The sequence below is a fragment of the Sus scrofa genome, chromosome 11 (genome assembly GCF_054392235.1).
Source record: "Sus scrofa isolate SSC_HxYL_T2T_F1_AM1 chromosome 11, Sscrofa_HxYL_maternal_Yorkshire_Landrace_v2.0, whole genome shotgun sequence".
Taxonomy (NCBI): Eukaryota; Metazoa; Chordata; class Mammalia; order Artiodactyla; family Suidae; genus Sus; species Sus scrofa.
The window spans coordinates 22,456,380-22,470,105 of NC_139393.1; the positions used below are offsets into that span (position 1 = coordinate 22,456,380).

At 40.7% G+C, this 13,726-nt stretch overlaps 1 protein-coding gene across 3 annotated transcripts in view; it reads right to left on the bottom strand.

The window, feature by feature from the left end:
• The window catches only part of GTF2F2 (general transcription factor IIF subunit 2), a 206,927-nt gene that overhangs the window by 65,501 nt on the left and 127,700 nt on the right, over positions 1-13,726 (bottom strand). For all 3 annotated transcript variants that reach the window (XR_014818865.1, XR_014818864.1, NM_001243628.1), the window contains 1 exon segment: positions 2,056-2,199. Coding sequence is in view for 1 of the 3 variants with exons in the window: in NM_001243628.1 (NP_001230557.1) it covers positions 2,056-2,199 (144 nt within the window). In the remaining 2 variants the exon portion in view is untranslated.

Below are 13,726 nucleotides of genomic sequence, written 5' to 3' on the forward strand. Positions count from 1 at the left end.
CTATATAGATGCTGATTAAATTAAAAAAAAAAAAATCCACAGATAATAGTTCACAAAATGGGAAGAGACCAGTATGGCTTTTAAAACAATGTGATTCTATGAGGCACAACCTTTACCTCCATTCCCTCCAAAAAAGCTGAATTGTGTAGAGATGGAGGGGAACAAAATACAAGAAATGATACAAACAGACTTCGGGCTTAAGGTCAAGGATCAATCAAAAGGAGGACAAATCCACCTTTTTTCAGATGAAACTATCGGTAGTGAATGTCTTTAAAGTTTAAAATAATGGGCATTGTTCCACCTGCTCCTAGACGAGCATCACCTTCTGCTCAGCCAACCGTGACCTGGCCTGGCCTCCACCATTGCTTTGAGGCTGCCCCTGCCAGAGCACAGCTACACATGGAGTTGCCCATGAGAGGCACTGATCAACTGCTAATCCAGTTTTGTTATTTAGAATGTGTACCCTGGTGACTTTCCACTTGGAGCTCATTTTTAAAAGTCACTTTTAGACAGAAATGAAGAGACATTTTTCAAAAGAGGTAGTGCACAGGGCCGAAAGGCTCATGAAAAGATGCTCAACATTAATAACCATTAGGGAAATGAATGTCAAAACCACAATGAGATATCACCTCACACCAGTCGGGAACAGCTATCATCAAAAACAGTAACAAAAAAACAAAGCCCAAAAACCAAAAAATTCCAAAAAACCTAAAGCCCACAAATAACAAATATTGGTGAGGGAACCCTCCTACACTGTTGGTGGGACTGTAAATTGGTGCAGTTGCTGTGGAAAACAATATAGAGGTTTCTCCAAAAACTGGAAAAGAACCACCACATGATGCAGCAATTCCAACAGTGGATATATACATCTAGGGGGGAAAAAAACAAAACTCACCAACTCAAAGGATATGTGCACCTCAATATTCATAGCAGCATCATTTAATTTTTCTTTTTATGGTCGCACCCAGGGCATATGGAAGTTCCTGGCCCAGGGACTGAATGTGAGTCACAGCTGCAACCTTTGCCAGATCCTCTAACCGACCGCGCCAGGCCACAGATCGAACCTGCATCTCCACAGCGATGCAAGCTGCCCTAAGTCAGATTCTTAACCCACTGTACCACAATGGGAACTTTTTTTAAACTTCGTATTTCATTTTTTTGGAGTGGGGGGTAAAGGAGAAAAAGATAGCTTTATTGCTTTGCCAGGCAAAGGGGGCCATAGCAGGTTAGTGCCTTAAAGACTGGCCCCCTTTTTTAAAAAAATAATTTCCAAGATGTGAAAGCAACCCTAGGTGTCCACCAAGAGACGGATGGATAAAGATGTAGTGTCTATATACACACAGTGGAACACTGCTTGGCCATAAAAGTGAAAGAAATGTTGCATCTGCAGCAACATGGATGCACCTGTAGAGCCTTACACTAAGTGAAATAAGGCAGAGGGATAAAGACAAACACTCTACGTTAAAACTTATATGTGGAATCTGAACAATACAACAAATTAGTGAAGATAACAAAAAAGAAGCAGACTCATAGATACAGAGAACAAACTAGAGGCTACCAGTGGGGAGAAGGGAGAGAGGAGGGGCAATAGAGGGGGAGGGAGTAAAAAGGACAAACAATTAGGTGGAAAGTAGGCTACAAGGACATACTGTGCCATACAGGGAGTATAGCCAATATTTTATAACACTCTAACGAAGTATAACCTTTAAAAATGAAACAAGCAAAAAACCACAGGTACCATTTTTTTTTTTTTTTAAATGAAAACGAGTTTCTAGCACAATGCCTGGCTTACAGAAGGACACAATAAATATGAATTGAATGAATGAGCTTTCATAAAAAATAAATAAATAGATTTCACAACAATGAAGCTAAAGTTACCAAATAAATAATTAAAAATAAAAACAAAAAGGAAAGACAGAGAAAAAAGGCTACATTCAGACATCTTTTCTGTGCTGGAGTAAAACCTGGCATCAGTGTGGGTGTGAGTGAACTTACTGACAAGGCACTTCTCAGGAAAGCCGTACGAGTGAAGGGTCAGTGTGAGCAGATACATACCACAGGCTGTTTCGTGATGTCCACCAGGTCCTTCAGGTTGTAATACTGGTGTTTCTCAAAAGCCGAAAACAGCATATCCAAAACATATTGCTTATCAGCTCGGGCTCGTTTTCCATCTTCTTTCTTTTTCCTTTCATATTCAATCTACATGCAAAAAGAAAAAGGAAAAAAAGAAGACGACGTCAATCCAAGACGCTCCCTCTGAGACGGAGCATTGTCTTTTCAGCCGTTCACACGACTGTGAGACGTTCAGTCATGAGGCAGCAGGTCCAAGAGCAGCGTTTGGAACCGGGGGCTCACTGCTCGCAGGGCTCCTCTCACCTTTCAGGCTCTAAGAAGGTGTGCATGCCTACTGGAAACCATTTTCATTATTTCCTAAAGCTTTAGGGAATGTGTCCATTTCCCCCCAAACAGCCTTCTTTGCTGAAATTATATCAATGCAGCATGGCTACTGGTTAGTACGATGCTGATCACAAGGTCTAACTGCAATTCTTTGTTTCTGATTACCCACAATACAGTAAAAATAGTTTATCTGATGGATACAGTTTGGTAGGTAACATCTTTCAAAACTGGAGTTTTCTCAGGGCAGGAAGAGGGCTAAGGGGCAGGCGGAATGTGGAACCGGTTCTCTAGGAATGAAACATTGGTAAAAAGGAAAGAACATGGGCTGTGACAGAAGCCTGTTTCTCTCTAAAATTTGTGACCTACCTGAACTTGTTTCTTCTGTAAAATGAAGCAAGGACGGGCAAAGAACGTGTAAACTCTCTGCTAGCATTACCATCCAGAGATACGTACACTTGTTAAAAAAAATTACCTTCTTACTGAAAGCGTGCAACTTACATTCACGTTAGTTGATTAATCTTTTAATTTTTAAAGAAAATATTAAAGAAAATATTAAAGAAAATATTAAAGCCTCAGGAACTTGTTATAGGACATAAACTGCAGCAGCCCACCTGGTAAATAAAGCATCAGGGGGCTAGGTGAAAGCTGCCAGAGAATAATCTTCTGTGCATCAACTGGAATTACTATAATCTAGAGACCAGCTTCAAAGACAGTGAAATGCCTGTCAAAACCTATGATTAAAATTATGCACAAATTCTAGCCTCATAGTTAGGTTTATTTTCTGTTTTTTTTTTTTTTTGTCTTTTTGCCATTTTTTGGGAAGCTCCAGCGGCATATGGAGGTTCCCAGGCTAGGAGTCGAATCGGAGGTGTAGCCGCCGACCTACACCAGAGCCAGAGCAACGCGGGATCCGAGCCGCGTCTGCAACCTACACCACAGCTCACGGCAACGCTGAATCCTTAAGCCACTGAGCAAGGCCAGGGATCGAACCCGCAACCTCATGGTTCCTAGTTGGATTCATTAACCACTGAGCCATGACGGGAACTCTTCTCTGTATTTTAACAATAGAGATTTAAAAAGATAAAGTCTAATTTCTACTGGTGTTAAGAGTTAAAAAAAAAAAAAATATATATATATATATTTTACTTTTTAGGGCTGCACCCTTGGCATTTGAAGTTGCCAGACTAGGGGCGGAAGTGGAGCTGCAGCTGCTGGCCTATACCACAGTCACAATAATGTCAAATCTGAACCACATCTGCGACCTATACCACAGCTCACGGCAACACCGAATCCTTAACCCATTGAGATAGGCCAGGGATCAAACTGGCATCCTCATGGATACTAGTCAGATTCATTTCTGCTGCGTCACAACAGGAACTCCCAAAAATATATTTTACATATAATCAGAAATTTTCAAACTATAATTTGCAAGAGGAAACTTTGACAACAATGGGTATCTGCCTTTCGATTAATAAAATTAGGAGACGTGGAGAAAGGACCAAATTAAAATGTCTTAATTTTTGTGATATGTACACCTTGGGAGTAAAACTCAAAATCCATTTCTCTCCATAACAGATGAAGCACGGATGATGTACTCGGTATTGTACTAAAATATGGGGAAAATAAGATACTCTCTTTTAAAAGACACTCCTTAGAGCTTGTGCATTAGTAGGTATACCGAGGGTCTTGGGCATTTTAAACGCAGTCAAAGTAACAGTAACAGCAGTAATGTAGTAAGCGAACCATGGAGCTCCCCAGGGCAAGACTAGGATGCTGAAAAAGTGTGCAAATGTACAGCACAGATTATATTGTTGGGGAGGAATGAAATCCAGCCAGCCTCAAGATTTTCTGGGTGGGAAGAGCCTGAAAGAAAGCAACTAAGGGCAGCTGTGAAGGAATTATTAAAGAGCAGAGTGACTAGAAGAGCTGGATTTAAGACTGGAGAGGAAGAGACCAGAAAAATCCATGACCAAGGGGAAAATTCATGCCTGCTCAATGTGCGGAAGATGGAAAAACAGGTGAAAAAACATGCACATTAAGGACAAAGGCAGAAGTACAGAGTCTGCCCCAATTCTTCAAGAAAGGAGGCTGTATGGATAGCCAAGAGCAAAGGCTTGGACCTGAGGGCCACTCAAGGGAGAATTTTCTTTCTCTTGGGTCAAAAGTAGGACAGAACTAAGAGAGTGTCTGTATGTGGAGAAAGAAAGCATGATAACACCAGGACAAAACCCACAACTCCAAGCAGGAGGGTCTTTGGACTAAAAAGAGGAATGATAATCATAGAACACCTTAAAGGGATTCATATATATATACACACACACACACACATATATATACACACATACATATACATATTTATATGTATATATGTCTTTTTAGGGCCACACCCATGACAGTATGGAGGTTCCCATGCTAGGGGGCACTGGTCTATGCCACAGCTGCAGCAACACAGCATCCGAGCCGCATCTGCGACCTACACCACAGCTCATGGCATCGCCGGATCCTTAACCCACTGAGTGAGGCTAGGGATAGAACCTGCATCCTCCATGGATACTAGTCAGATTCATTTCTGCTGAGCTTCTACTCAACAGGAACTCCCAAGAGATTAATATTTTAAGTCTTGCTTTGTGGACCAATGTCTGAAATATGTCATATTTTTCTCAGTTTACAACTGTACTTAGTTTGCAGCCTGAAAGTCCAGATTTTTTAAAAAAAAATTTATTTAAAATCTAACTTTAAATTTAATTTAAAAAATCTTGGTTTACATGCTTTGATCTCAAAAATACCACGCTTAACACTGGTGCTTTCCTACTTTAAATTAGAGTGACAAGAGACTAGAATTGTATGCTTATTTTCTGTATTAACCATGTCTATCAATGGCTCAATAACCCAGGGGACAGGGAAGCCTAATTTTATTTTTTGACTAATGAAATAAAAACACTTAGAAGTGTAACCTGGAGTTCCCGTCGTGGCGCAGTGGTTAACGAATCCGACTAGGAACCATGAGGTTGCGGGTTCGATCCCTGCCCTTGCTCAGTGGGTTAACGATCCGGCGTTGCCGTGAGCTGTGGTGTAGGTTGCAGACGCGGCTCGGATCCCGAGTTGCTGTGGCTCTGGCATAGGCTGGCAGCTACAGCTCCGATTAGACCCCTAGCCTGGGAAACTCCATATGCCGCGGGAGCGGCCCAAGAAATAGCAAAAAGACAAAAAAAAAAAAAAAAAAAAAAAAAAAAAGAAGTGTAACCTGAAAACAGACATAAAAAACCCCCCAGCAATGACAAAAATGGAAATATTCTTTCTTAAAGAAATTTAATTCTACATTTATTTAAAAACAAAAAAGTAAACTGGAAACATCTCTTTAATGCCCTCAGGGTCTGTGCCTATAGGATTACCTACAGAAAAGATTGTTGTAAAACAATTTTTTTTTCCAATGGCCACACCCACAGCACATGGAAGATCAAGGACCAGGGACTGACTCTGAGTCTAACTGTGACCTAAGCTGCAGCTGTGGCAATGCAGGATCCTTTAGCCCAGCGCATCCATCAGGCTGGGGATCAAACCCATGCCTCTGCAGTGACCTGAGATGCTGCAGTCAGATTCTTTTTTTTTTTTTTGTCTTTTTGCCTTTTCTAGGGCCGCACCCTCGGCATATGAAGGTTCCCAGGCAAGGGGTCTAATCAGAGCTGTAGCCACCGGCCTGCACCAGAGCCACAGCAACGCAGGATCTGAGCCACGTCTGTGACCTACACCACAGCTCATGGCAATGCTGGTTCCTTAACCCACTGAGCAAGGCCAGGGACCGAACCCGCAACCTCATGGTTCCTAGTCAGATTCGTTAACTACTTGCCACGATGGGAACTCCTGCAGTCAGATTCTTAACCCATTGCGCCACAGTGGGAACTCGGTAAAACAAAATTTTTGAAGTAGAGCACTACAAAAAGTTAAATCTTTTTTGATAATGTCCAAGACAGGCTCATAACCTATATTCTGTTCTGTGGTGTCAGGTAGCTCCAACGTTTGTGTAATTATGAAAATGGATTGAAACGATTTCCATGATCATTAAGTTACTAATAACTAATCTTATACTCAAGACAAAACTAAGGTCCCCGAGGTATCTTTTCTTTTTTACACCAAACAGTAGAAACGGCAATCTTACTGTTACAATTACAGCTTTGTACTACAAATAAAATTAATTCTACAAATAAACTACCAACAATATTAACTAGTCTATCTAGGAGAAGAGTACTGTTTTGAGATAATGCTACTTCTCATTTTAGCTCTTTGGGCATTTAGTTTTGCACTGACTTTGTAAGGAAATAACACTCAAAGTAGTCAGATATCTAACTTGTTAGCAGCCACCACGAAATATTAGTAGGATAGTTATAGGACTAGAAATAGCTTTTATATTACATGAATTTTAATTACTGATCTTACATCGGAACCCAATGACCATATACTACTACATAATCCGCTGCACAAAAATAAATGTCAATTTGGAAAGAACCTTATTACAAATTTTTACAGTCCAAGAAATCCATCACATACCATTTTACTTTCGAAAGAGAAAACAAATTATTCGAGACTAGAATGCAACCAAATGCTGAAAATCCACTGTGGATGTGGTATAGAGCTGTTCACTCGTCATTATTGAAACAATAATCACTGACTAAAATTATAAATGCCACCCACTGCCAATTAAAACATTATAATACAGATGTCTGTAAATTTCTAGATTGTTGTTTGCAGAAATACTTTGATTGCTTTGTCAAGGCAGCCTTTGTGGAGGCTTTTATTTTAACTTTTGAAGTGAGCACGACAGCCTTGAATATCACGGTTTGCATTTTAAATTCTTATGAAAGATTCCCTCACCCCCAAAGCTTCTATTTCTGCCTAGTGTGTCGTTATCTCTTGGGAGGAAATTAATTTTTTAGAGTTGATCAGCCCATGGTGTGCAAATTCAAATGGACAAAGCATGCAGTATTCTTACTCTATGCCATATATTACAGTGGGCAAATACTGCTGAAAGGCCTTTAGACACAGTCCTGCAGGCATCTATTTTCATCAGTAAAAGTCTAAATTTATACATATACATAAAAACAAAACAAAAAGCCAAACAAACAAACAAACAAATCTTAGTTCCCAATAATCTTAGTTCTGAAAACTAACACAGGTAGTTGCCATGCAGAAGAAAACAGAGCATGCATTAAATAAGTTTTCCTTTTGGTTCCTGGGGGTTTACCTCAAGCTGGTACATAACAGTTCTATTCCCTCTAACAATAATTTTCTTTTTTCTTTTTTTTCTTTTTTTAAGGCCGCACCTGTGGCATATGGAAGGAAGCTTCCTGGTTGGGGGTCAAATTGGAGCTGCAGCTGCCAGGCTAGGCCACAGCCACAGCAATGCTGGATCCAAGCTGCATCTGTGGCGTACAAGCCTTGTCTGCAACCTACACCACAGCTCACACCAGCAAGGCCAGATCCTTAACCTACTGAGTGAGGCCAGGGATTGAACACACATCCTCATGGATAATTAGGTTCATTAACACTGAGCCACAACGGGAACTCCATTTTTAGAAAAATAAAAAAAAATTTTTTTTCTAGTTCAGTTTTTCTAACTCTCTATCACTTTCAGATTAAAGGCTCTTGATAAGAAAAAAGGGAAAGAGAAATCTTTTTTTCAAGCTGGCTAAGGGGAATGAGGGTGGAGGAGAACATAACAGAGGCAAGAAGATACTATTTCTTATTTATTTTTATTTTTTTATTTTTTTATTTTATTTTTTGTCTTTTTGCTATTTCTTGGGCCGCCCCTGTGGCATATGGAGGTTCCCAGGCTAGGGGTCCAATCGGAGCCATAGCCACCGGCCTACGCCAGAGCCACAGCAACACAGGATCCGAGCCGCGTCTGCAACCTACACCACAGCTCACGGCAACACCGGATTGTTAACCCACTGAGCAAGAGCAGGGACCGAACCCGCAACCTCATGGTTCCTAGTCAGATTTGTTAACCACTGCGCCACAACGGGAACTCCTATTTCTTTTTAAAAACCTTAGGTCTAGGAGTTCCCATCGTGGCTCAGTGGAAATGAATCTGACTAGTATCCATGAAGATGCAGGTCTGATCCCTGGCATCACTCAGTGGGTTAAGGATCTGGTGTTGCCGTGAGCTGTGGTACAGGTCGCAGACATGGCTCGGATACCTTGTTGCTGTGGCTGTGCTGAAGGCCAGCAGCTGCGGCTCCCATTCGACCCCCAGCCTCAGAACCTCCAAATGCCGCAGGTCCGGCCCTAAAAAGAATCCTCCCCCTCCAAAAAAAACCCAAAACCAAAATACAGTGATCAGTCTCCTATTTAGGATGTCTAGTTTTTTCGTTTTTTTTTTTTTTTTGTCTTTTTTTAAGGGCCCACACCCGTGGCTTATGGAAGTTTCCAGGCTAGGGGTCGAGCTACAGCTACAGAGCTATACCACAATCACAGCGATACCAGATCTGAGCCACATCTGCGATGTACACCACAGCTTGTGGAACTGCTGGATCCTTTTACCCATTGAGATAGGCCAGGGATCGAACCAGCATCCTTGTGGATACTACTAGGGTTCTTAGTTGAGTCGCAACAGGAAATCCAGCGTGCTTAGTTTCTAAATGAATTGCAAACTATGATAGCTTCGAACCAGCAATAGCTAATACAACTTAACATATGACACAGAGGTCAAGGGTCACTATGTCAAATTATTTTCAACAAGCCTTCGGCTCCTGGCCTTGGAGGTGGTGGTGGCATCAGGGGACCTGCAGGCCATGTTTCCAAGACTCCCTTGCCAGCAGCTTGTTTCCAGCTGGGGCTCTGTCAAGGGGAGAAGGAAAGAGGAGGGAGGGCTGTGGGAGCGCCTCTGGCAGCAGCATCCTCATCACTGGTAACCAACCCCTCTGACCCTCGGCGATGCCAGCCCTCCTGTTTTGTGCTTCATTTCGTAAACACCTGTAATCAATTCTCTACTTTAAGTCCCGTTCTGACTGAAATATCTAGAGTTGCTTCTGCTTCCATGAGCAAGCCTGACTGAATCATCATTAAAGACGGGGAATCACAAGCCGTATTAAAAATGACAGTGATGAAATTAGAACATTCCCTAACACCATACACAAAAATAAACTCAAAATGGATTCAAGACCTAGATATAAGACCAGACACTATAAAACTCCTAGAGGAAAACACAGGCCAAACACTCTCTGACATAAACCACAGCAACATCTTCTCTGATCCACCTCTTAGAGTACTGACAACAAAAACAAAAATAAACAAATAGGACCTAATCAAACCTCAAAGTTTCCGCACAGCAAAGGAAACCCTAAACAACACAAAAAGACACCCCACAGAATGGGAGAAAATGTTTGCAAATGATGCAACTGACAAGGGATTAATCTCCAAAATTTATAAACACCTTCTGCAGCTCAATACCAAAAAAACCAAACAATCCCATCAAAAAATGGGCAGAAGATCTAAACAGACAGTTCTCCAAAGAAGACATACAGATGGCCGAGAAACACATGAAAAGATGTTCAACATCACTCATTATTAGAGAGATGCAAATCAAAACCACTCTGAGGTACCATCTTACACCAGCCAGAATGGCCATCATCAAAAAGTCTGCACACAGTAAGTGCTGGAGAGGGTGTGGAGAAAAAGGAACACTAGTACACTGTTGGTGGGATTGTCAATTGGTGCAACCACTGTGGAAAGCAGTATGGAGATGCCTCAGAAAACTAAACATAGAACTACCATTTGATCCAGCAATCCCACTCCTGGGCATCTATCCAGAGAAAACCACGACTCACAAAGACACATGTACTCCAATGTTCATTGCAGCACTATTTACAATAGCCAAGACATGGAAACAACCTAAATGTCCATCGACAGAGGAGTGGATCAAGAAGATGTGGTACAGGAGTTCCCGTCGTGGCGCAGTGGTTAACGAATCTGACTAGGAACGATGAGGTTGCGGGTTCGGTCCCTGCCCTTGCTCAGTGGGTTAACCATCCGGCGTTGCCGTGAGCTGTGGTGTAGGTTGCAGACGTGGCTCGGATCCCATGTTGCTGTGGCTCTGGCGTAGGCCGGTGGCTACAGCTCCGATTGGACCCCTAGCCTGGGAATCTCCATGTGCCACGGGAGTGCCCCAAGAAATAGCAAAAAGACAAAAAAAAGAAAAAAAGATGTGGTACATATACACAATGGAGTATTATTCAGCCATTAAAAAGAACGAAATAGCAGCATTTTTTGCAACATGGATGGACCTAGAAACTATCACACTAAGTGAAGTCAGCCATACAATGAGACACCAACATCCAGTGCTTTCACTGACATGTGGAATCTGAAAAAGCAACAGACTGAACTTCTTTGCAGAACAGATGCTGACTCATAGACACTGAAAAACTTATGGTCTCCGGAGGAGAGAGTTTGGGGGGTAGGGGGATGTGCCTGGGCTGTGGGACGGAAATCCTGTGAAATCAGATTGTTATGATCATTATACAACTACAGATGTGATAAATTCATGTGAGTAATAATAAAAAAAAGTGGATGTGATAGCTTTATATCCTAACAAGTTCAAAATACAATGTATCTGTATTTATTTTAGCAGTAAAAAGAGAAAAATGGAAAACATTCTAAAAACATGACATTTGGAATCTATCTTCTATATCTGCCAAGTCAATATTGGATCAATGTCGCTCTGAATATGAATTAGAGGTCAGGACTTTGATATCAGCAAAAGTGGCAGCTTTGATTGACCTAAGGAATAATGGATGCAACAGTACAACAACAGTGACTCCTGCAGTGGAATTTAGGGGAAAAAAATTTATAATATACAAATTTGACTAAGTCAAAGGAAATATAGATTATACCCTAACTGAGGTCTGAAAAGGCATGACCAGAGAAACTGAAAGAAGTAGTAGCTCCTTGAAGACAGAAATTTTATCTATTTGGTTCACTAAGAGTAGGTAATTTCAGGCACAAGGCAAGCATTAAAAAATTGTTGTTGTGGAGAGAAGACATGTATCATGTAACTGTGGCAGGACACTGGCATGGCCAAGTGCCAACACTGTTCCCTATCCATCTCAACGGAAAAGTTCTGCTGCCCACTCGGACAGTTCAGACAATACATGCTCATGGTGACAACCTCAACAATTCGAAAAAATTTCATCAAGAAGAACGCTAGGATAAAATCACTCTAGCACCTAACATCAAAAAATAACAGTGGTTAGAAGGACTGAACGAATCCTTATTTTTGGACATTTGTTTCCAACCTTTTCCTATCTTAAACAATAGAGAGAAATGTTGCCATATTATACACTTTTGGGCACTTGTCTCACTGAGATAAATTCTTAGATATAGGACTGCCAGATCAAAGGCTGTACCCTTACATAGTGCTTTGGACACAAATGACCACACTTCTCTCCGTGAAGGTATATTTTTTTATAGCTTACAAAAAGTGTGGTCTTTTTTGTCCTCACTGCAAAACCAATGTATGCAAGAGTAGAAATGGTATACAGTAGCCTGGCCTAAAGGGAAGAAAAAAGCTAGTCCGGGGCTACAAGAGAAGCCTATTGATGAAGAAGAAAGGCAAAGAGAATTAAGATTTATGCTACTTTACTCCTCTATTCTCACTTAGCTCGGAGAAGTTGTATATATTCTCTTCTAAGAGTAGAAAAGACTAGAATAGACGAGGACAAAGTAGTACACGTCTAGCCACTTGTCTCCATTAAGAGACATCATAAAGATATGTCTCTTGGATTATGTGATACTTATGTTTGCCCCCACTTACCCTGCGTATCCCCTTTAGTTTACTTTTCTCCTGAAGCATCACCAGAGGCTGTAAAACAGAAGCCTGGGTGGATGCAGCTGAATTTTGACTTGCTTGATTTATAATCCACACAGTATAGCAATTCTTAAAATCTGTGTCTTCAGAAGGAGCACATGCACTCCCGGTAATCACCATTCCTGGCATTTACCTTCTTGAACTTCAGTATCTTGTTCAGAGAGATGCCTGCTTGGCCCCGGAGGCATCTGCATTTGCTACCCTTCACATAAAAGCACTATGAGAATATCAAATACCATAAAGTAGCAGTTTGGCAGATACCATTCTGCGTCACTTAATAAGCCTGGAACTTAAGGCTAGTCTTAAAGGGAGTTTATTTCTTCCTAAACTCAGTATCAAAGGGAATCTTAAGCAACAAAGTAGGACACAAGGCACCAACTGTTATTTGCTACTTGACTTAAATGAGGCTTTCTTTTACTTTCAGAAAATCATCACATTTCTCCTTACCTTGCCGCTACTTCAAGACCCAAAACCTTCAGCCCTCTTAGTACTGCTAATGCCTGCAGCCACACAGTATAGTGGTTCATTAAGAGTAAGGCTTCTTCTCACAGATAGTGAAAACAAACTTATGGTCACCAAAGGGGAAGGCAGGGAGGATAAATTAGGAGTGTGGGATTGACAGATATACACTACTATACATAAAACAGGTAGACAACAAGGATTCACTACAAAGCACTATATTCAATATCTTATAATAACCTCTGATGAAAAAGAATAAAAGTATATATGTACGTATAACTGAATCACTTTGCTGTAAACCTAAAACTATCACAATATTGTAAATTAACTATACTTTCATTAAAAAAAAAAAAAAAAAAAGTAAGGCTTCTAAACCAGACTGCTTGTTTCAACACCTGGACTAGTTAATTACTGAGCTGTGTGACCTCAACTAAGCTAACCTGTTTGTGGCTCAGTTACCTCCTCTGTGAAACAAGGATAACAGAAGTAGTTAAAGTAGTTAGAACAGTATCTGGCCAAGGGTACACATAACATGTATACAATATATTTGTGTACTATGTATCTGTGTATGTATAGGTACACACACACAGAATATACTGTATATATTAGATATAATAAATGTAAGATATGCTGCAATAAAAAATATTTAAGTATAGATAGAACGGCAGTCCTCACTGTGCATGGTAGTGTGAGTTCATAAAAATGCTTGTGAAAGCTGAAACTATGCAAAACAATCTTAATAATCAATAGGAAAAATTACCATCGTTTCATGACCTTTAAAATTTTCTGTCGAAACATTAAAAACTCCCAGTTCTAAAGGTATAGAAAAAATAGTAAAGCTAATATTTATGATTTTTCCATTACAGTTGATTTACAGTGTTCTATTAATTTCTACTGTACAGTAAAGTGACCCAGTCACACACACATACATATTCTTTTTCTCACATTATCCTCCATCATGTTCCATCACAAGTGACCAGATATAGTTCCCTGTGCTATAGAGCAGGATCT